Below are 23,244 nucleotides of genomic sequence, written 5' to 3'. Positions count from 1 at the left end.
CCATCTGCTTTTTAACAAGGATGAAAGATAGAACTGGTGCTGTGGAAGAGAGGGCATTCAAAAGCCAAGAGGGAGAGGCTGGGAGGGGGTGCACCTTCCAATGCCCCTTACCGCACACCACAATGGATGGCTGCCCCCTCGGCCCTGGAGTTCAGGGAGGTACCTGGCTTTCTGAAGGGTGCAGGGAGGGAAAGTTAAAGGAAGGGAAGCCTGGGAAAGGGATCGTATTCCAATAGAGAACAAAAAGTAGAGAGGTTTTTTCAAAAGTTGTATGGTACGAAGCTGAGAATGCTTGATACAGCCACTCTGGAAAACAGTTTGGCAATGTCTTAAAAAGTTAAACATACACTCACCATAAGACTCAGCAATACCATTCCAGGGAATTTTCCCTGAAGAAAGTAAAACTCAGGTTCCCATAAAAACCTGTACATGAGTGTTCATAGCAGTTCTACTCATAATTGCCCCAAACTGGAAACAACCTACATTGTCTTCTATAGATGAATGGATAAATGCTGTGTGGTACAGCCACACAAAGGACCAACAAAAAGGAACAAACTATTGATACACACAACAACTTGAATGGACCTCAAATGCATTATACTGAGTGAAAGAAACAAGTCTCAAAATGTTGATACTATATGATTTCATTTATATGACATTCTGGAAAGAAAATGATAGTGACGGAGAACATACCAGTGGTTACCAGGAGTTGGGGTAGGGGAGGGTGTGACTATATAAAGGGCAACAAGAGGGAGTTTTTTGCGATGATGAACTGTTCTGTCATTTGATTATGGCAATGAGTTTGTGATTCTATACACATCCTAAAATGTATAGAACTCTATATACACAACCCAAAATGTCAATTGTACTGTATAATCCTTTAAGATATTAAAAAAAATTTTTAATACATGTAAAAAAAGGAGTACTTGATATGGCTTATGAAGACCTGGGTGCCACTTCTTAGCAGGTATGACATCCATCCATTCACCCATCATTCATCCATCCATCCAACCATCTATCCATCCATCCATCCTTTCATCCATCCATCCATCCCTACATGCATTCACGCTACGCATGTATTAAGGGTACACAGACAGATGGCAGAGTTTCTGCTTACAAGGATCTTGTCTAATGGAGGAGACCAAGACTCATACACATGACTTGAACATGGTTTAATAGAGGTATGTACGTGGTGGGATGGAGTCACCTAGAGGGGACCCCAAGTCAGACTGGGAAGATCAAACATGACTTTGCCCTCAGAGCCTCCCTTTCCTCATTTGGAAGTTTGGAGGACATAGTTCTTCCTGCCCCACCTATTCTAGAGGCTCGTTGGGAGTCTGTGACCATACGAAGGTCTGTGACCAGTAGAGCATGGTCAGACAGAGAGTCTTATGCTCATTCAGATTCAAAAGGAGCTGTTTGTTCTCTCAAAACAAATGGGTGGTTTTAAGAACAGTGATTTTACAGGTAATGTTACAGGAGGAAGAAGAAGGCAGAATGTCTCTGCATTTCCCAGGCTGTTATGAAAAATGTTTTTATAAATTTTCTTTAAAAGTTTTTTCAATGAAAACTGAATTTTACTTCTATTCAGACTTTTCCTGCTGTGCTAACAATTTGATTTCTACAACCTTGGCTGGAAGTGAAAATAAAACGGACCTATTGTAGAAGTTATAAACTAAAATCAGATACAACGTTTCTTCTACTATTCACCCTAAAAGATCTTTCAGATGTTCGTTATTTTTTGTTGAAAATAGATCAATACCAATGAGTGAAAGTTGAAGGTAGGCATTATGTTGGCTCATACATGGAGGAATCTTTTGAAGATTAGCAATGTATACCAATAATAATAATTATGTTTGAGCACTGATTATCTGCCAGGCGCTGGGTCAAGCATTTTATAGCCGTTATTTCCTTTAATCCTAAAAAAACCCTAAAGGTAAATGCTACTTTCATTTTACAGATGAGGACTCTAAAGCTCAGAAGGGTAAGTATTTATTCAAGTCATCCAGAAAGTCAACATTAGTGCCAGGATTCCACTCCAGGTGAGTAAATTATAGGCACAAAAGACAGATTGAGAGAAAATATTTGTAACATAGTTAATCAATGTTTAGTATCAGAATATACTAGAGAGCTCATAAATCAATGACAAAAAGAAAATGCATAGAGAAATGAGCAAAAGAAATGGGCAGGTAATTCACAGAAGAAAAAATACAAATGATCAATAAAATTAAAAAAGTTGCTCATCATCACTAGTAATCAAAAATGCAAAATAAAACAAGATACCTTTTTTCATCCAATAGATTGGGGAAAATTGAAAAGACTGATAAAAGTAATGGTTGAATGTGGATAAATACAGATCTTGCACATTGTTGGAGGAAGTACAAATTGGAACTGCCATTTTTCAGGGAAATTTGGTGGTATCTTTTATATTTTAAAAAATGCACATATTCTATGACCTAGGAGTTTTGGTGTTCTTCTAGACAAACACCTGCTCATGTGCTTGAGAAGTGTGTATAAAAGTGTTCACTGTGGCTTTGTCTGCAAGAGCAAATATCTGGAAACCACCTAAAGTCACTTAGTAAGAAAATGGTAATAGTGTGGCACATCCATAATATGGAATACTACACAATGGTTTAAAAGGATATGGCAGATCTACATAGGCTGAAAAAACTCTATAATGATTCTTAAGTGAAAAAAAACAAGTTGCAGAGAAAAAGATGCAATACAATATCACTTGTGTAAACTCCCCAGTAACACACAACCATGCCAAGCAATTTCCATGGGTACATAGATAGGTATTTAACATATAGAAAAAAAGATATAAAATAGACTGATAACAATGGTTACTTTTAGGAAGGGTCCTGGAATTAACTGGTCAAAGGGAATTTAGACATTACGTCTAATGTTTGGATTTTCTCTAAAGAACATGAACTTCCTGAAACTGTGTGCACAACTGTGTGTGTTTTGAGGAGGGCACATTTTTCCTTACGTGGAGATTCATAATATCAAATTCCTAAGGGGGATTCAAGACCCAAAGAAGGTGAAGAACGACTTGAGTGGAGCACGTTCCTGTTCTGTCAGGGCCTTGGGAAAGTTCCTCAGCCTCTCTGGATGATGGGATCGTAGTAGTTCCTACCTCACGGGGTTGATGTGGATTCCATGAGTCAGTGTGGATAAAGCTCTTGAAACAGAAGTCAAGAAATGTTAGCTATTATTACTTTTGTTGTTGCTGCTATTATTATTGACTTGGAAAGAGTATTTCATTCAAGAGACTTGAGTTCTTAAAATAGTTACATCATAAGTAAAAAGGCAGATGATTCCATCCAATCTGGAAAATCCCACAATGTCAGACTTCTAAATTTTTTTCCATCTATGAGAATGATAAAATGACATTAAATGACCTCATTCCTCCCATCTGTTCATCCTTTTACCCAACAAACATTTAGTGAATGCTTACAATGCACCAGACATTGTAGGAACAGCTGGAGATATAATTACAGCAAACGTGCCTGACAGGGCCCTGCCCTCAAAGAGCTCGGAGCCCACTGGGGAGACAGAGCAAAGGGGAATTTCATCCCCTGCGGAGGAGGCTCTGAGAATGTGCGCTTAAGTGCTATGATCACTGTGCGACCTGTTCGTGCCTGTATATGATAACTGAATTTCAAATCCAAGCTTTTATTATTGACAGGCATAGAGATTATATTTTTTAATCCTTAAATCTGACATTTCTCCTTTAATTTATTGGGCCATGAAGGGGGCTGAGATCAAGAATTCTGTTCTGACCCTACTTTCAGTGTAATTAGGCCAGATCAGCATTATGGTGCTTAAACATTTCAAGGCTCTTGTGCTTCCAACGGCCTTCACTTTTAGTCCAGTTAATGGATTCGGTAGCTGTTACAATCCCAAAATAGCAAGCGGACATGTGGGTGGATCAGATGCCAGCCAGGCACAACTCTCTAAAAGGTTCCCTTAAGAACCAAGTGGCTGGCTCCCCAGACGTCTGAGCCATGTGAACCTCAAGTTTTTAGTGACCCAACAGTGTGCAGCAGCCTCATCCTGGCATAATTGGAACATGTTACAGAATGATGATAATAATAATAATGTAGTAGGAGATTTGGCTGGCAGAGCCGGGACACAGACCTCCCCACCACTCCCAGGGAGGCACATCCAGTTCTTTGCATCCACTGATATTTCTGGAGGCTTTTGTCTTCTAACTGAAGGGGAAGAAAGGCATTTGGATGGGAGAGTGCAGTAGGAGACCAGGGAGATGGAGGGCCAAGGGGGGCCTTTGGATGAGATTTGAGGACCAGAGGGGATGGAACTGTTTTCACAGGAGGCTTTCTGAGGCTCCGGCCCATGTCAAACCATTTGGGTACTCGGTTCCCACCTCTGCATTCTGGTGCCCAAGGACTGGCCGTTGCTGGGATATATGGAGGCAGTGTCCTTTCCAAGGACTGTGGCATTCTCATGCTGGGATTCCAGTGGTTGCAAGGGTAGTGGATGTCCACGGTGGGACCCAGAGTGGGAGATCAAGTGACAGATGTCATGAGGAAACTGTAGCTAAGAGAGTGGCTTGTAGGTGCCCTTGAGATCTGCTTTGAGGACTCCCACACATAACTGGAGGATGCTCCATGGTGGGGCAGCAGCTCTAATTCCTGAGACTCTGAGTTTTCTCATTGGTAAATGGGATAATAAAAGCCACCTCACACGGTTGTGTGAGGAACAGAAACAGAATAAAGCACCTAAGGGAGTGTTCATGCTCAGTAAACGGTGCTTTTATCACTCCACCTCTCTCTAGAGTTCAGACAGAACTTTCACACACATACCCCATCCCACAGGATCCTCACATATCATGATCTGTACTTTATGGATGAGGAATTGGGAATTCAGAGGGATGAAAGTCAAAGCGAAGCACAGTTAGGGTCAGTCGCGGTGATGGCACAGTGAGGACACGCACTGGGGTCCTCACATGTTCACCTCACGGCAGCTGCCTCTTGGAGTCCTGCTCTGAGTGGTCCTTGGAGACTCCAAGAAAGAGGGGGAAAATTCTAAGCTAATTCTATTTTGTCTTCCTGCTGAGTCTCAAGTTACCAGAGCCTCTACTCCCAAATGTCTCCCCCAGTGTCTGTCATACGCTATGAAATTCCATCCTGAGATTCACGCCCTTGGGTCTTAAAGACTTACAAACTCCTCCAAAACTGCGCTGAGGACCAGACAGGAGTAGGAGGAAGTCAATTGTTGGTCTCTGTTCCCATCAGACTCTGAGAATTGTTATGGTGGGATTCACGCAGGAGCTGTGTAATGAAGTGAGCATAGATGTTGGCACCAATCCTACTTGGGTCTGACTGCTGATGCCACACTTACAATCTCTTTGAGACTTGTCATCCTCAACTGCAAAAGAAATTATAATAATATATAATTATAACTTCATAGAGGTTTTATAAGGAACGCTGCTGGACACTTGCATTGAGGAGTTACTATAGTAATATGCAAAACAGACATGGCCCTTGTCTTCATGGAGCTTCAGACTAGTGGAGAGATAGATGATTGTCTGGCAATCACACAAATGTAATATTACAAACCATACTAAGTGCTACGTAAGTGCAAGAAGAGACCTGGGAAGCCATGTGAACATCCAACAGGGAAACTTGTTCTAGTCTGGGTCCAAGGGGAGATTCCCTTACAAGGTGGCATCAATGGGTGGGGCTTAATGAGAGTAAGATAGCAGGCAGAACAGTCCAGGCAGAGAGAACAACGTGTACAAAGACTCTGGGGTTTGGAGAAGGGAGTGGGCCAGCAGCACGGCACTGGGGGGGGGGGAAGAAAGTAGGTTTGGCACACGCAGATGGGGGAGGATGAGGAAGAGTGTGAGATGAAGCTGTGGAGGGAGGCAGGGGCCATCCATTCAGGACCTTCCTGGATTGGGCTGGAGAGTTTTAGGTAGGCAGTGACATTCTGGTCTATGTTTTAAAAACACCACTCAGGTTATTGCATGGAGAAGGGATTGGAGAAGTCAGAGGGAAAGTAGGGAGATAAGGGGGCTACGACAATTCTCCACGTGAGGGATGAGGGTCATGTGGACCAGGGGTACAGCAGTGGAGATGGAGAGACGTGGAAAAATTGGCTGAAACTTATCTTAAACCAGAGAAAGAACAAGACAACTTGATTAAGTCCCAGTGTGTGAGATCAGTGGGAGGGGCCGTGACGGTCAAGAGAAAAGGCAGAGCAATGAGGGCTGTGAAGTGGAGAAGGATGCTCGGAGATGGGATGAGGGTGGACCCTAAAGAATGGTGGACCCTGATAGGTGGTGAGAGGTCAGACAGGCACTCTGGGGACTGGGAAATACGATCAGAGTCAGTGTGGTGAAAGCTACCATGACGTTTCCTGAGTACAGTTGAGGAGTAGTGCTTGAGAAGATCAGAAACTAAAATATGCAGACTTGAATTCACAGTGTTTTAGTCAGGATTAGGTTGCAAGTGGCAGAAAATCCAAAATAACATTGGCTTAATAAGATAAATTTATTTTTCTTTCTCACATAAATGAAGTCTAAAAGTAAGCAATCTAGGGCTGGCTGGTATATAAATTCTAAGACCGTAAGGGATCCAGGCTCCTGTTAGTATCTTGTTCTGCCACATTCAACACATGGCATCCACCTCGGGGTATAAAATGGCTGCTCCAGCTCCAGTGATCACATCTTCATTCTAGCCAGAGGAAGGATGAAAAGGAAAGAAAAGTGTATGCTCACTCTCTGTACAGATACTTCTCAGGAGCTGTACATTCATTTCTTCCTATATCCCACTGGCCAGAACCTTGTTGCAGAGCCACATCTAGCTGCAGGAGAGGCTGGAAAACATAGCATTAATTCTAGGCAGCCATGTACTCAATTAAAAATTGGGAGTCCAATTACTATATAAAAAGAGGAAAGGGGCAACAGTCTCTGCTACACACAGCAGTTTGTGACAGTAATTTGTAAATTAAACATCCTCATTATCTCTTTAAGCAAAGTTTCTATCAAGTGATGAGAAAAACATTAAGATCACAATAAATACCCTGTCTGGAATGTTCTTCTCCCAAATAGTCATGAGACTCATTCCCTCAATTCATTCAGATTTCTGCTCAGATGTCACCTCCCCAGAAAGGCCTTCTCTGATCATCCCTCACTCTCGATCCCCTCATCTGGCTTTGTTTCCCTCCAGATCACTTGTCACTATCTGACATTATGGGCTTTGCTTACCTGTTTGTTTACTGTGTGTCCCTCCCTAGAATGAGAGCTCAGCAAAGGGCGGGACCTTGTTTTGTTCACTGCTGTGGTCAGTACTTACATCAGCTCCTGCCACATAGTAGATGTTCAAGAAACATTTGTTGATTGGATAAAGAAATGGAAAAAGCACATAAACAATTCATAAAGGGTGCTCTGGCTTATCTTAGGTTTATATAAGTGACAAAAGAAGAAATACAACTGGTAAACGAACCCATGGAAAATACGGAACATCTTTGATAATCAAAGACTTGCCAATTAAAACAACAGTGAGGTGCCTTTTTTGATTAAGTTAGCAAAATTAAAATGTTAACTAATAATATCAAATGCTGACAAAAGTATAATAAACCAGTACTAATAAATAGCAGTCTCACAAATGAGTACGATCTTCTGGAAAGCGATTTGCCCAGGCCTCAGGAGGCAGGTCCAAGTGGTCGTGCACACGGCACTGGCAGCTCTGGGGGTGGCGCTGATAGGGCATTCAACGTGAACACTGCCCTTGGAGCTGTGCTGATGGCAGCCCTGATGTCACTCATGTACATCAAATGCCACAAAATGTGTGCATAAGTGTTCACTACAGGGTCACTCATAAAAGCAGAAGACAAAATAATAACTAAATATCCAACTGTACAGAAATATTTTAGTAAATTGGAGTATATATTCTTAATGAAATAATTGACATCACTAAAAATAACACTATAGAGAAGTACCAAAACATGATAATAAAATAATGCTAAGTAAAAAAAAAATGAATATACAAACAGTATGTATGTAAAACATTTTTAAATTCTCTGAATGATGGGGTTATAGATATTTTTACTTTCTTCTTATCTTTTTGCTGAGGAAGATTGGCCCTGAGCTAACATCTGTGCCAATCTTCCTCTATTTTGTATGTGGGTCACAGCCACAGCACGGCTGACGAGTGATGTAGGTCCCGGCCTGGGATCTGAACTGAGCTGCCGAAGCAGAGCACACCAAACTTAATCACTATGCCACCGGCTTGGCCCCATTCTTATCTAACTTTTTAAAAAAATAAACACAGGGGCCGGCCCGGTGGCTCAGGCGGTTAAGTGTGCGTACTTCACTGCGGCAGCCCGGGGTTCGCTGGTTTGGATCCCGGGCGCGCACCGACACACTGCTTGTCAGGCCATGCTGTGGTGGCGTCCCATATAAAGTGGAGGAAGATGGGCATGGATGTTAGCCCAGGGCCAGTCTTCCTCAGCAAAAAAAATAAATAAATAAAAGAGGAGGATTGGCAGATGTTAGCACAGGGCCGATCTTCCTCACAAAAAAAATAAATAAATAAACACATTTTTTCAGAACCCTACAAAAGCCATATTTCTCATTTTGAATATTTTCATTAAATTACATTTTCAAAAGTGGTAAGTAGGATGAATACCGTATACAGAGTATGATTCCAAATCCACTTTTCAAAAAATGTGTTTAGAGGAAAAGGCTGAAAGGATATCCAACCAAACCATTAACAGATGGTATCTTGAGGCAGTGGCATCAAGAATGATTTTAGTTTCCTATCAACATGAAACACGGGAAATTATTATTATTGTCATTTACTGAGCCCTCATGACATGTCAAACACTCTGCTGCATCCTTTACACACATTTTGACATGTAAGGTCCCAGCAGCCCACTGAGGTAGGTGTTAGCTCTGTTAACCCATTTTCCAGGTAAGGGAATGGAGACTGAGAGAGGCAAAGCTATTTGCCCAAACCTGGCTGTGGCTTGCTAAGTGACAGCCTCGTCAGACAGACGTGGTGCTTGCCTTCCTCTGTATCGAGAAGGGGCCTTTATCCATCAGAAAGGATCCACTGTGATTTCTCCAAGAAGGGCAGCCAGAGAGAACTCCAGGGGGCAGCTGCACACAGTCCTGTGCAGGGAGCAGGGGGGCACCAGAACCTTGGCGCATCCACCCGCCAGAGTAACCCAGCATGGCCAGCGCAGAGGAAAGAGGGAGGAAGTCCCAGGCAGTCACTGAGATGGTTAGAGGAAGGAAAAGAGGAAAATCCTAGCAGGCAGCAGTCTGAGTGAGTTTGGGAAGGAGAGTAATAAGGAATTTAGGGAGTGACGTTCTGAGCAGCAGAATGCAGAGAAATTGCAGAAGAGAGGCGAGAGAATTTTAAAAAATGTCAGGCTGCCCTATGAATTGGGTGTCCCACAAGATGCAATTACTGTTAACTACATCTGGCTTCCGGAATGTCTTTCTCCGAAAGTGGCACCACATTGAGAATAAACCAGGTGGGGCTCTGAAATTTATTTGTGTTCTATTTATACTTATCTTTTTCTTTATTTAAAAAAAAAATTGCAATGAGCATGTGATTAATGTTATAATGAGGAATATATACATATAAATCTTTTAAGTGTTTTAGAAGAATTGTTTCTTAAGATGGAGAACGGTTTGGGGAAAGGCTACCAATTTCCTAACCCAGGAACCCATTGAGATTGCTCATGTTCTATCTAGGGCAGTATTTGTCAGAGAAGAGTCCCCAAGGGCTTTGTGGACTTCAGGAGGCACCAGGCTTATGCTCTACCCAGTACTGTGTGTCTCGGAGAGAGCAGAGGCACTTAAACCATTTCAACTCAATTTAGTACATTTTTATCAATTCACCTGGAACTGTGCCCAATCAGAGAATAGGGCTCCGAGGCAAGAGGGGCACTTCCATTTTGCCCAGTCTATTTATCACCGGTCTCCCTCAGTGGACTGAGAATTTCATCAGGACAGGATTTCCATTAACTTTGCTCGTGGCTTATCCCCAGCACCTACCATGGTGCCTGGCACTTAGGAGGCATTCAATAAATGTGTGTTGGGGAATGAAATAAGGGCTAACGCCTTGGAGAATGCATCAGCTCTTTCCTTGAAAGCCCTAACATCTCTAGTTGGAATTCTCTCTTTCCTAGTTTAACTCTTAGGTAACACTGGCTCAGACACTCAGAGTAAAAACTCCAGAGTTGTCCAGGAAAAGAATCAGGCCAATAGAGTAACAAAAGGTTATGATAAGCAGTGAAATACTGGCTCTCCTCATTTTTCAGTCTTTATTCATTCACATTTCCCAAGCACAAACTGTATGCCAGGCACTGTGCTATGGTACCAGAGATACAAACTCTTCAACTGGCTGATAATGGGGATAAAGAGAGCATCCCTAGAATTAATCTTATCCGCTCATAATAACAGTTAGTTTCCAGTGCTACATTTCAGGCATTGTTCTAAGTTCTTTCAACGTCTTGCTTTGTTTATAGGCAGCGTTATATTTGCCCATTTTACAGATGTGCAAGCTGAGACTCAGAAAGGTTAAGTAATCTGTTCACATCCCATAGCCGGCCGATGGTGAAGGCCAGGCTTAGGTTCCTGCAGTCTGATGCCTGTGCTTACGCTGTTACTGGCTTCCAAGGAGCTTCCTGAGAGGTGGTCTTGAGATCATCGGCCTTCAAATTGTCAGGGATGCTGCATAACAATACACATTCCCAGGCCTGGACTGAAGGATCAGAATTCCGTGGGAGGGGAGCCTGGAAATCCCCATTTTTTAACCACTAAAATGGGTGATTCCGATGAGCGCTAAAGTTTGTAAAGCGCAGCACTCAAGTGTGCCACACTCACTCCTTGTGAGTTTACAAAATCCCAAGCACTCACCCTCCTACACTCCACCTTCCTGCCAACTGAGGAACAGAACAGAAAGAAGGGGAGAGGGAAGGAGGGAGGGAAGGAGGGAGAGAAGGAGGGAAGGAGGAAGGAAGGAGGAAGGAATGAAGGAAGGAAGGAAGGAAGGAAGGAAGGAAGGAAGGAGGAATGAAGGAGGGAAGGAAGGAATGAAGGAAGGAAGGGAGGAAGGAAGGAAGGAAGGAAGGAGGAAGGAAGGAGGGAAGGAAGGAAGGAAGGAAGGAGGAAGGAGGGAGGGAAGGAAAGGAGGGAGGGAGGGAGGAAGGAAGGAAGGAAGGAAGGGAGGGAGGAATTTGCCCCAGTTGGGCTCTGTTTCAGTTCAGGGCAGGCCGACACCGAGCCCTCTGCTCCTCTGCTCGTGGACCTGCAGCAGCACACTCTCCCCAACCGCTGAAGCGCCTGCCAATGGGCCCGACGAACCTCAGCAGGAGGCACCGTGTGTGGATGGTTATGTCTGCCCAACTGAAGCAGCCAGCCGCTGGGAACAGCAGTGAGGTGAAATTAAGCTGTACTCAGGTCTCAAAACTTGAATGTTTATCCCTCCCCAAATCAGGACAACACTGCCCTGGGTCCCCTCCTAGTGGGCGGGGAAGATTCGGCATCAGGACATGTGGCAGGAAGAAGGAGCAGAGATGGGGTCCCGGCTCCAAATAGGCTACACAATACCAGGGTAATGAAGAAAGCTATATGCTGCAGGAAGTGATGTGAGGATGGGGCTTGCCGGGTCCACGAGGGAGCATCCCACGCTGGTTCATCCCAGCAAGTAACGTGGCCACTCTGAGGCTCAGTTTCCTCATGCATAAAAGGAAAATAATTTTATTAGATGGCTATTGATACCATTATCTGTGACTTTTGTGAACACTTTCTGTGTGTCAGGCACTGTCTTGAGACAATTAGTCCATCTTCGTAACAAATTATGAAGTCATGTTGATCTCCATTTGACAGAAGAAGGAAATAAGTCTCAGAGAGGTTAAGAAACTTGCCCAGTATTTCCCAGCAGGTAACCAATGAAGCCAGCATTTGATCCCAGGTCTGTCTGATGCCAAAGCCCGTCCTCTTAACTAACAATAGCTTCTCCAATGTTCCTTCCACTTCTAGTTTCTATGTATAAGTGCCTCAAACATGAGACGTTCATGATTTCACAGTAAAGAGGTATCACTCTGTCTTCCCAGTCCCACATCCTGAGCCTCCAAGGTAAAAATGCCAGTTAGCTGATCTGCATTCAGCCAAGACACAGAATGTAGCTCTGCCAACTGAGAGAGTTGTCAGTACACAAGGGGCCCCAGAGGCATCTAGCAAATAGACCAAGTCTTAGCCCGGCCAAGCAGCATGTCAGAAATACAGGTCCCACTGCTGTCATCTGCTTTCCCAAAGGTCTGAATTGAGGAGACCATCTGTGCAATGGGCATTGAGGGGATTTCAAGCACCACAGAGCTTCACAGAAAACCCAGACCCCAGGGCCAGTCCCCCTCTCTAATCTCACCTCCCACTGTTTGTCCCTCAGTCACTCCTACTTCTATCTGTTCCTCAAACAGGCCAAGCTCATTCCCACCTCAGAGCCTTTTCACTTGCTGTGACCTCTGCCAAAAATACCGTTCCTCCTGCCTAGAAGTTTTCCCCAGATCTTCACAAGGCTTCCTCCTCCTTGTCATCCAGGTCTCGGATCAGGGGCCCCTCCTCAGGGAAGCCTTTCTTTTCCTGACCACCTCATCTAAAGTAGCACCCCCAATCCATTCCTCTCCATCACATCTCCCTGCTTTACTTCCTTCGTGGTGCTTAACACTATCCAAAATCTTGCTCATTATTTGCTTATGTGCCTAGAAAAGTGCCTGGCAGATGATTGTCTCTCAATGACTATGCGCTGAATGAATGAACAAATGAGTCAATGAATGAGTGGAAAATCTTACTAACTTTTTTTTGTAATAAGGATCCAGGAACCTATATTCAAAAGCACCCCCCTTCTTTCGGTGAAGAAGGGCAGAGCCCACAAGAAATAACACTGCGGTTGGTAACAACTTAACAACCAGCAGGCAGTTATATCCACACACACTGCTGGGCATGGTTCCAAAGCTAAAAAGGCACTAATTGCTTTTATACAAGGAGGTAGAAACACAGTCCCTCTGTGTCCTTTCGTCCTGATGGTCTGCATTATCGTATCTGTTACCCTGTTAATTGTTCCTGTCTCACATGGCCAGTTTGGGCTTTATTCTCCGTATGTCTGGGATGGTGACAGTTCCTACACAGAGGAGAGAGGTCCTGGGGAAGCGTGTGTGTTTGTGTCTGTGAGTGTGTGTGTCTATGCCTGTGTATGTGTGTGTAAAAGCAGCGACACTCCGGGAAGGGTTAACTCGCAGTCGGGCAGTCTGCTCAGGGCCCTAGGCTGGCCCAGGAATGGGAGGGGTGGGCCTGGAAGGTGGAGCGGGCTTGGCTTGCATTCACTGCCTTTTCCAACACAGGAGTGCCAATGCTTGCCCAGCTGGACTGAGTGTGGTGAACTCGAGTCGCCTTTAGGATGACTGAAAAAGCCCACACCTGGGAATTGCTCCCTCCCTGGCCCTCCACGGCAGGTTGCATCTGGGAGACGCTCCGGTCATTAGAGGAATGAGCCAAGAGTGAGCCATTCACCAGCTCTCCAGCACTGGGTGGAAAGCAGCAGGCGAGGATGGACGTGGATGACAGCCTCCTTGTGAATGGAAGCAACATCCCCCCTCACTGCCAACTAGGGATGGAAAATGAGACGCTTTTCTGCTTGAATCAGCCCCATCCTTCCAAAGGTAGGTGTCAGAGACTGTTCTTTCAGTTTAGAAAACTATTAAGTTTCTGAGGGAGAAATCAGCAAAGGCAAGGCTGATAGAGAAAATATAACAAAGTTCTTATGAGACCAGGCTGGAAAAAAGCCCTATGTTAAGAAGTGTGGATAAGAGATCAAAAAGCAGAATCGACTCAGATATTCTTCTTGTTTTCCTGGAGAGTGGGGATTAATGTATAGGACTTAGGGGGACAAAAGCAGGGAACGGAGGAGCTGAAGTGTAGCAAGAGGCAGTACAAGTGTCGAAGCTTGAACTTACAAGCATCACAGAAAAGGTGCTGTCACAGTCTAGTTGTTGCCTTTTCTTGGGGGAAATCTGGCGTGAAGAAGTGATTAAAGCAAAATAAGGCTTAGCAGCTAGGAAAGAAAGCAATCACTATTCACTGGAGCAGCTTTGTTCCTAAGAAAAAGTGGCTCCCTGAGGGGTCCTTTAACAAACCAATCTTTTAGAAGCAACTGAATCGCTCTGTCTCCTCAGTTTGTTTCTGCAAAATATTGTAAGTACAGGAGTAGTTGGGTTCCATGATGTACACTCCTGAAAAAAAAATCAGCAGGAAATAGCTGTTCGCTTCATGTGCTAAGGTTTTAGCATTCTGCTCTCATCCCCTCCATCCCTCCGTCTCGTCCCTGTTACTCTTTGCAGAGTGGCAGCCAGCGGTGCAGATCCTCTTGTACTCCTTGATCTTCCTGCTCAGCGTGGTGGGCAACACGCTGGTCATCACGGTGCTGATTCGGAACAAGAGAATGAGAACCGTCACCAACATCTTCCTGCTCTCCCTGGCTGTCAGCGACCTCATGCTCTGCCTCTTCTGCATGCCGTTCAACCTCATCCCCAGCCTGCTCAAGGATTTCATCTTCGGGAGTGCTGTTTGCAAGACCACCACCTACTTCATGGGTGAGTTGCTGCTGGTGACTATTTCTGGAGCTCGCCCCAGACCCCACTCAGCCCCAGACCTTCCCAAACCCCTGACAGCCTCAGCCAAGGAGCCCTGCTGAGTGTAAAAACTAAAACATCTGGCTGTGCAGGGCTATGTGCAAGGATACAGGTGCTGGCTTTACAGTAGGTCAGTCCTCATAACTTCCCCAGAAGCCAGTCCCCAGTCACACATTTCAGAGGTCAGTTTCTCCGAGTGGAATAAGTTGATAAGAAACCACAGAAGAGGTTGGTTTCGCTTGCTTCTGTTAGAAAGAAAGAGGCTTTCAAGCTGCTCTGTCCCTTCCTGGAAGCCTTTAATTGTGTTCTGAGCTCTACCCAACCTGAGTCATGGCTTTTGGGGTGACAAGGGTGGTGGGAGAGGATTCTTTCTGTTGTTGCTCTTGCTTTTCTAGAGAAAAGTGTGTTTCAGAGAAAACCAGTTTCATTACAGCTCTAGAGTCCCTTCTCAGTATTCGGGTCCCAGCCTGTTCCCCCAGGAGCTGGGACCATGTCAGGCAGAGAGAGAGAGAGAGAGGGAAAGAGAGAGAAAGAGGCCTCTGCTGCTAGATGAGGAGTTGAATTTGCTCCTGAGGTCACTAAGCTGACCCTGACTGACTGAGATATGCTGTTCTCTGCCTTTGCCAATGAAAATGATGATGATGATGATAAAAATCACAAGAGCTCATATTTTTGAGTACTTTTTATGCACCAGATGTTGTACAAGTGCTTTTACTTCCATGATCTTATTTTATCTCCCAACCACCCTATGAAGTATACACAGTTATTCCACCTCATCTCACCCAGGAGGGAACAGAGGCACAGAGAGGTTAATAATGTGCCCAAGGACACAGGTGGTAAGCTACAGAGCTGAGATTTGAACCCAGATCGGTGGCCCCCTCGGTGGTGAGTGAGTGCACTGCCTCAATTTGCCAACTGCTGTGGCTCCTCCTGAAGCTGAACAGACGTGTCATTTGGTCCCCTCTGTCTGCCAAATTGCCTTGTCCCTTGCCCATTCTGAGAACTAGTTGGGGGCAGGAGGAGAGGCGGGAAATGAGGGGGGAGTTGTTTTTTGTTCTGACCTAAGCCCTGCAAAATATGCAGAGCTGAGTGGAGCTATGGCAGTCTTCAGTGACCGGAAGGCTTTCAAAGCCTTTATTTCTCTGGCTGAGGAAGCAGGATCCAGCACTGACAAAACGATGATGAATTCCCGGTCTGTGTGCCACCGACAAGTAACCCAGAGAGTGTCAATCCATGTCCCAGTCCTCAGAAAATAAAGATGGACTTACAGATGAAAAGGAGCATTGTTAAACAATGAAGCAACATTAACAATATTTAGTATTTAATAACATAATAATAGCATTTCATAGTGCTTTAGGCTTTCAAGGCCCATCCCTGCATATCTTGTGATAATATTATTTCAGAATCTTAACCAGGGTGTGTGAAAGGAGATGTAAAATGAGGGATTGTGTGGTGGCACAACATTGTGAATGTGCTAAATACCACGGAACTGTTCACTTTAAAATGGTTAATTTTAAGATATGTGAATTTCACTTCGATAAAAAACAGTTTTAAAAATGGCTAAAATAAAAAGCAAGAGAATTCTGAAAGTGTTTGCAATACCATGGTTTTGGTGGAGTTCTGATTCCAGGGATCTCGATTCTTCCCTTATTTTGTGTTCTCCTTGATACTACTCCAAAGTTAATGTTCATTAAATTCCTAATATATAGGCAAAAATAAAAAAGAGTGCTTGCCTGATGATGGGTTTATAATTAATTACAGCGGACCCATTATACAGACTCGACTCTGGGGAGTTTGGGGCTGGACTCTCTAATCTAAATGTCATCAACTCCTTCAGGTCCAGCAAAACACAGCAGATCCTGTCTCAGAACATGAGTTTTTATTTAATGGTTTTGAGATTATAAAGATTTTTGTAAGTCTCTAGGGAATACTATGCATATTCTCCCTAGAAATAGGATATTTTTATACATAGTCTCCGAGAACTAATTTACATCCATGAAAGACCCAAGGCTAAGAACTTCTGCTCCCAACCTTAGATTAATTCTAAGGTTTAAGAAATCATGGTAAGAGAGAATCAGAAGAATTGACAGAATTCATGGATGAAGAATTAAAGGGGATTTTAAGGAATAAGGCATTATAATATTACACAATTCTAATTACACATTATAATATTACAAGGCATTATAATTATACACAAACAAAATACAAGAATTAAAGAGAATTAAGCTTTTCTGACTATGCCTAAGTCCATCATTTTAAATGAGGTGTTTTGATGTCTTTCTCACTAATAACGCATGCTCGTCTACAAAATACAGAAAAGCAAAAAGAATAAGAAAGATGATCCTGGTCCTCCCACCCACAGAAACCTTTAGTCACAGTGTGGAGTTTTTCCCCTTCGTGCTTTTTACTATGTGTTTTTTTAATAAACTATATTTTGAAATTTAGGATGTTTCACTCTTAAAAAACCAGTGTGTGCTAGAAATTTTCAGAAAGAGTTTTAACGCCCACAGCTCAGACCCCAGTGACCCTCAAGAATCTTAGGTTACAAAGTCAACCAAACTATGCAGATCATGCTCAAAATTAGAGCTTTTCTATGGGTTACTCAAAAACCTCTTCTGTGGGATAGGAACATATTTCATCCCCTCGGTCATTCATTAATAAGCACCTTCAGCCTAAGAAGAAATTAGGTTGTAATCAAAGTTCAATAAGCTTATCTAGAAACTGGCAATAAGATGTATTTGCAAATGCATTTCTTCAACTACCTGAAATCCTTTTTGGATCAAAGCTAGGAATAAATCCGTTTTTAAAAATATGCCTACGCAATATTTCTTTACCCTCTGAGCATTTTTCTTTGATATCAAACCTGTGCAGGTCAGATGTGCTTAAGCTAATGCGCAAATAAACGTTGGATTTGGGAGCCGACTTAACTGACTTCTTTGTTCCTTTCCCAGGCACCTCTGTGAGTGTATCCACCTTTAATCTGGTAGCCATATCTCTGGAGAGATATGGTGCGATTTGCAAACCCTTACAGTCCCGGGTCTGGCAGACGAAATCGCATGCGTTGAAGGTGATTGCCGCTACCTGGTGCCTCTCCTTTACCATTATGACTCCATATCCCATTTACAGCAACTTGGTGCCTTTTACCAAAAATAACAACCAGACTGCGAACATGTGCCGCTTTCTACTACCAAACGATGTTATGCAGCAGTCCTGGTAAGGGGGAGTGTTTATTTGTTTAATACAACTTGATATAATTTTGCAGTTTTGATAAAAACTGGAATGTATTGTACAGAGTGGCTGAGAGATCAGTTTCCTGGAGACTGAGAAGGATCACTCTGACCTCTTTCTAGGATAATCATGCCATCCATATAAACAATTTATATGTTCAATCTAATTTAATTCAATTTATCCTCTCAAAACCCTATAGGGCAGGTACTATCATTGTCCCCATTTCACAGATGAGGAAACTGAGACATGGAGAGGTTAAGTAAGTTGCTCAGGGTCACAAACCTAGAAGAGACAGAGGCTCTGTGCCCACCCACTATGCAGTATGCTTCTGAACGGCCCAGTGGAGGTCTCGGCTAGATGATTCAGAGGGCTATGATTTTCTAAGAATTGAAGACAGAGTAAAGGCTGAGTCCCAAATCCCTGTGGTTTTTCTTAGAGCTGCAGCTATGGTATTTGCACTGGGCACTTTACTAGAAATAAAAAGGCAAGATTCTAATACCTGTTTCCTTGCTTCCTCCCTGTGGGACATTAGACAAGTTCACGTAACCTAGCTGAGGTTCAGCTTCTTTGTCTGTACAAGGATTTAATATTACAGATATTTTGTATCTACCTCATTGGGTGGCTGTAAGATTGAAATGAGAGTATGTGTAAAAAATGCCATTAAATATCTTAAAAAGTCTACACAAATGCAGGGTTATATGTTTACTAATTCCAAGCATGTTTGAGAAGCAGGAAGCTAGACATTCAAGAATGGCTCAAAACTGAGATAATCGCTGCTTTCTTTGCCTTCCTTTTTTATTTCAACCAAGTAACACACACAAAAAAAGAATTATGTTGCAAATGAGAGGGACATATACAAGACTTGAAAAGAAATCTTATCAAAACATGTCCAATTGAAATGAGAAATGGTCCAGCCACCGTGAGCCTCTGACAATTTTATGGCCTAATTGTGACATCCCAGACTACAAAAGTGACTTTAGGGGCCAGGCTCATAAAGGAGGAGGCTGCGACCCTTCAGGAATCTGACGTGTTTAGAGAAAGCATAGCTCTGACCTGCCAGGCACTAGAATGAGCATGCCACTGTGCCAATGGGTCAGAAACAGCCCAAATGCCATACTTTGCAAAGCCAAGGAGGTTTTTCCACCATTCCTACCTATGTATTTAATTATTCTGTTGTTATAAAGTCAACAAATGTTATATTGTGATGCTTAAAAACATAGGTTCTAGAATCATATTGCTTGGGTTCAAATCCTACCTTTGTCACTAGCTGTGTGACATTGAACAAATTATTTAATCTCTTTAAGTCTCAGTTTCCTCTTCTGTAAAATAGGTATTATGATACTAGTACCTACCGCAAAGGTTATTATGGGAGTTAAACGTAGTTATATATAAATATATATATATATATAATGCTTAGGCTAGTGTGTAGCACATTTAATAAAGCCTCAATGAATGTAAGCTCTTGTAATTATTCTTTTTTTTTGGTAAGAGCTTTAGTGAGATTTAATTCACATACTCTCATTTTTTTTACATTCTCATTAGTCTCATATGTAGACTTGTTTCAGGCACAGAATTACACCAAACTTTTCCAATTTAACTTGTCCTTCATAACAGACCTTATCTGAAAAAAGAAAAGAAGTAAACAACTTCTAATGACTGAATCTCTAGACATGGCCTTTCCAAGGATATTAAAGACCATTAATTAATGTGATTGCTCAGATCAGTTAAAATGGAGATGAACCCTATTTATTCCACATCATCTGAGTTTGAAATACTGGATTTGCTGGTTATTGGATTTCTTTTTATTTTATTAGGCACACATTCCTGTTACTCATCCTCTTTCTTATTCCTGGAATTGTGATGATGGTGGCCTATGGATTAATCTCTTTGGAACTTTACCAAGGAATAAAATTTGATGCTAGCCAGAAGAAGTCTGCTCGAGGTAACTATCTTTTAGCTGTATGTTTATGCCAAAAGATTACAACAGCTTGTTTCCTATAACTTAAATAGATACACCCAGAGTGTATACTGGAGATTTTCAAAAGTGTTCTTAGGAAACTCTGTGTCATAAGGCACAGTCATGAGATCTATTTCCTCATCTATAAAATGAAGAAATCGTTCCTCTCAAAAGGGTGCTGAGTGGAATAAAATGAGATAGTACACACACAACCCAATCATAAGCTGAGGGCCCACGTGTCCCAGACTTTCTGTAATGTTGCATTCAAACGGACCTCCTCCAGCAACCAAAGCTAATTATAATCCCAGTCCCCCATCCTCTCTCCTCCCTTTCATTCTCACATTGTAGTTGCTACAAAGCCCCCCTCCTTCCCCATTCATAACAATCCACTAGCCACTAAAATTGGCCCCAACTCCTTTGTTGACATAACTTTTTCCCCTTCTGACTCCACCCCCTCACTCAGCTCTTTACCATGTGTGTAACTTAGATGTCTTTCTGGCTTCTTTGGGTTTTGTGGATTTTTGCTCCTTATCCAGATTCCTCACAGTAAAAGCCATCTGGAGGCTTCCCAAGTGAGCAGGAACCTTTCCCCTGAGGAGCTGGGGAAAGGAAGGAGAAGAGTGTGACTAGGCATTCTTTAATCATTTTTTATCCTTATAATCTACATACCTAAAATATTCTTTTATCATATATTATGTGTATCACTATACATTATTTTATCAGTTTTAAGTAGCTTTTCATTTGAAGGAAAGGACTAGTATAGATCAATCTTTCCTCACATCAGTGCAAGCCGAGGTTGCCAGCCCAAATCTTCAGTTCAAGTTTGGTTTGGCCCCGTTGATGAAAGGGGGCGGGGGTTCCATGCCTTCTGCCTGGCATGACCCTCTCGATCAATAAGTGATGTCGCTTGCCCACCCAGAAAGGAAACCAAGCACCGGCAGCAGCAGCAGATACGAGGATAGTGACGGGTGTTACCTGCAGAAGTCCAGGCACCCCAGGAGGCTGGTGCTTCAGCAGCTGTCCACCAGCAGCAGCAGCAGGGTCAGCCGCGTCAGGAGCAGCAGCTCCTCGGCCAACCTGATGGCCAAGAAGCGGGTGATCCGCATGCTCATGGTCATCGTGGTCCTCTTCTTCCTCTGCTGGATGCCCATCTTCAGCGCCAATGCCTGGCGGGCCTATGACACCGCCTCTGCCGAGCGCCGCCTCTCGGGGACCCCCATCTCCTTCATCCTCCTGCTTTCCTACACCTCCTCATGCGTCAACCCCATCATCTACTGCTTCATGAACAAACGGTTCCGCCTCGGCTTCATGGCCACCTTCCCCTGCTGCCCCAACCCCGGTCCCCCAGGGGCGAGAGGAGAGGTGGGAGAGGAGGAGGAAGGCAGGACCACAAGGGCCTCTCTGTCCAGGTACTCATACAGCCATATGAGTGCCTCTGCCCCGCCCCCATGAGCTGTCCCCTGGCCCTCCAGTGCAGAAGGAAGGAGGGGGACTGAGGGAGGAAGAAGAGAAGGAGGAAGAGAAGAAGAAAGCAGGAGGAGGAGAAGGAGGCAGGACGTGAGGGAGAAGGAAGTCTCCATTCCCAGGGAGAGCTATTCATTGTCTGCTTTTCATCCTTCATGTTCCGGGGAAACGCTACGAGGGTGGGGCGGTGACTTGGTTTCTAGGCAGTTCAAGGCAGGAAATTTTCAGTAACATTCACCATCAGAAAAACCTCAGCAGTTCAGTCACAGTGGCCCAACAGGGCTCATGCTGCAAATGTAATTGCCAAGCACATGTTCAAATGGGGCTATGGACACAACTGAGCTTTAGAAGGTTCTAGAACATCCAAGGTGAGCTCTCACTCCCCATAGTGACACATTTCTATGCTCTGCTTCTTCTTTGCTCTGCAGAACTGTGGACACTGCTTTGTCCCTGGGGAGCCTATCACTCTTTCATGTACATCTTGTAGGCATTCCCCTCATGATGAGCACACAAGGGAACATGAAGCAAATCCTCTTCTGGCCATTTTCTGTAGTAAGAAAACAGCTTGACTTTTTCTCCTTGAGGTTGGTCAAGGACATTCAGAAACATAGTTTATGTCATCATCAGAATAGCATAAGGAACGTTGTCTCAAAGATGGAATTTGGAACGTATATTTTTAAACATAGAGAATATAAGGCAAATAGCTGGATGAAATGCTATCTTACTATAAAGAATGTTAAAGGCCAGAAGATGCATAGAAATATGTTTTTCTGCTTTAATGACATCTATCACTTAGCTCCACCTTTATATGGTGGTATGAAACCCCATGGTTCTTTGCCTCAACTTAATTTCTCATACTCATCTGCCACTTCGTCTTTTCCTCAATAATTTCTTGACAGGGAACTTTTCAATCCACATGTTAGTTTTTCTATTCCTCAGACTGCAACATACTGTTAATATTTATAGCCAGTCATCTCAGCCAAAGATTTCAAGGTAAAAATTCAACCGACTAAACCACGCACTGCTAACATGGTAATGAGAAAAGGTGTCAGCAATAAAAATGTCTCCAGTATTTGAGAAAATCTAAATTTTCTTGCCAGAAGAATAAGCCTTCCCCTCTGACAGCGGTAGCATATAAATAAAGATAAATTAGGCCCCCCATTATTGGGAACCTCTGGAAGTTCCGAAGGTGTGTTAACTGAAAAATAAAGTTGCCAGATGTAGCAAATAAAATACAGGATGTCCAGCTAAATTCTAATTTCAGATAAACAACAAATAATTTTTTTAGTATGAGTATATCCCACGCACGAAAATACATCCTGTATTTTATCTGGCAACCCCACTTTAAAATAATTCAAAAAGCATATAAAAATCTAAACAAGATTTCCCAGATACAGAGCAGTAAAATGCCTCTGTTCACTAAATTTATTGGAAGGTCCTTCACATAATGGAAGCTTTTTAAAAAAGGAATAAAAACACTATTAATTTTCAGAGTCTGTGCCTGACCTGTGGGAATGGTACTATCAACTGGCTGATTTTACGTTCAAAGAAAATTTTTTTTGTGCAACTATGACATACAACTATCTACTGGGGCTTTGGGGAGAAAAAGGGGAAAAAAAAGGAGGAGGATTGGCAATAGATGTTAGCTCAGGGCCGGTCTTCTTCGGCAAAAAGAGGAAGATTGGCATGGATGTTAGCTCAGGGCTGATCTTACACATACACACACAAAAAAATTTTTAACATAAAGCTATTCTAGTACTTCGTTGAGTCAACTGTGTTTGTTTCATGCTGAAGGGGTTTACTAATTTGAATTTGAACTAAAGAGGCCAGTAGAGTTAAGAAAACAGATTTACCAAGTTTCTGGTATTTTCAAGTGTCTTCTGGTAGCTTCCACTCACCACAGAGCTGTAAGTTAGAACTTGAGC

General features: G+C 43.2%; 1 protein-coding gene across 1 annotated transcript; it reads left to right on the top strand.

Annotated features, from left to right (window-relative positions):
• Window positions 1–13,545: 13,545 nt before the first annotated feature.
• CCKAR (cholecystokinin A receptor) lies at window positions 13,546–21,307 on the top strand. Its single transcript, XM_058546848.1, has 5 exons — window positions 13,546–13,701; window positions 14,380–14,631; window positions 17,622–17,883; window positions 19,713–19,840; window positions 20,775–21,307. The coding sequence occupies exons 1-5, from the start codon at window positions 13,590–13,592 to the stop codon at window positions 21,305–21,307; spliced, it is 1,287 nt and encodes a 428-aa protein (XP_058402831.1). The 5' UTR covers window positions 13,546–13,589.
• Window positions 21,308–23,244: the final 1,937 nt, after the last annotated feature.

This window comes from Diceros bicornis, chromosome 8 (assembly GCF_020826845.1).
Source record: "Diceros bicornis minor isolate mBicDic1 chromosome 8, mDicBic1.mat.cur, whole genome shotgun sequence".
Lineage (NCBI taxonomy): Eukaryota > Metazoa > Chordata > Mammalia > Perissodactyla > Rhinocerotidae > Diceros > Diceros bicornis.
Note: the sequence above shows the minus strand (reverse complement) of the source record. Positions and strands in the feature narration are given on the sequence as shown.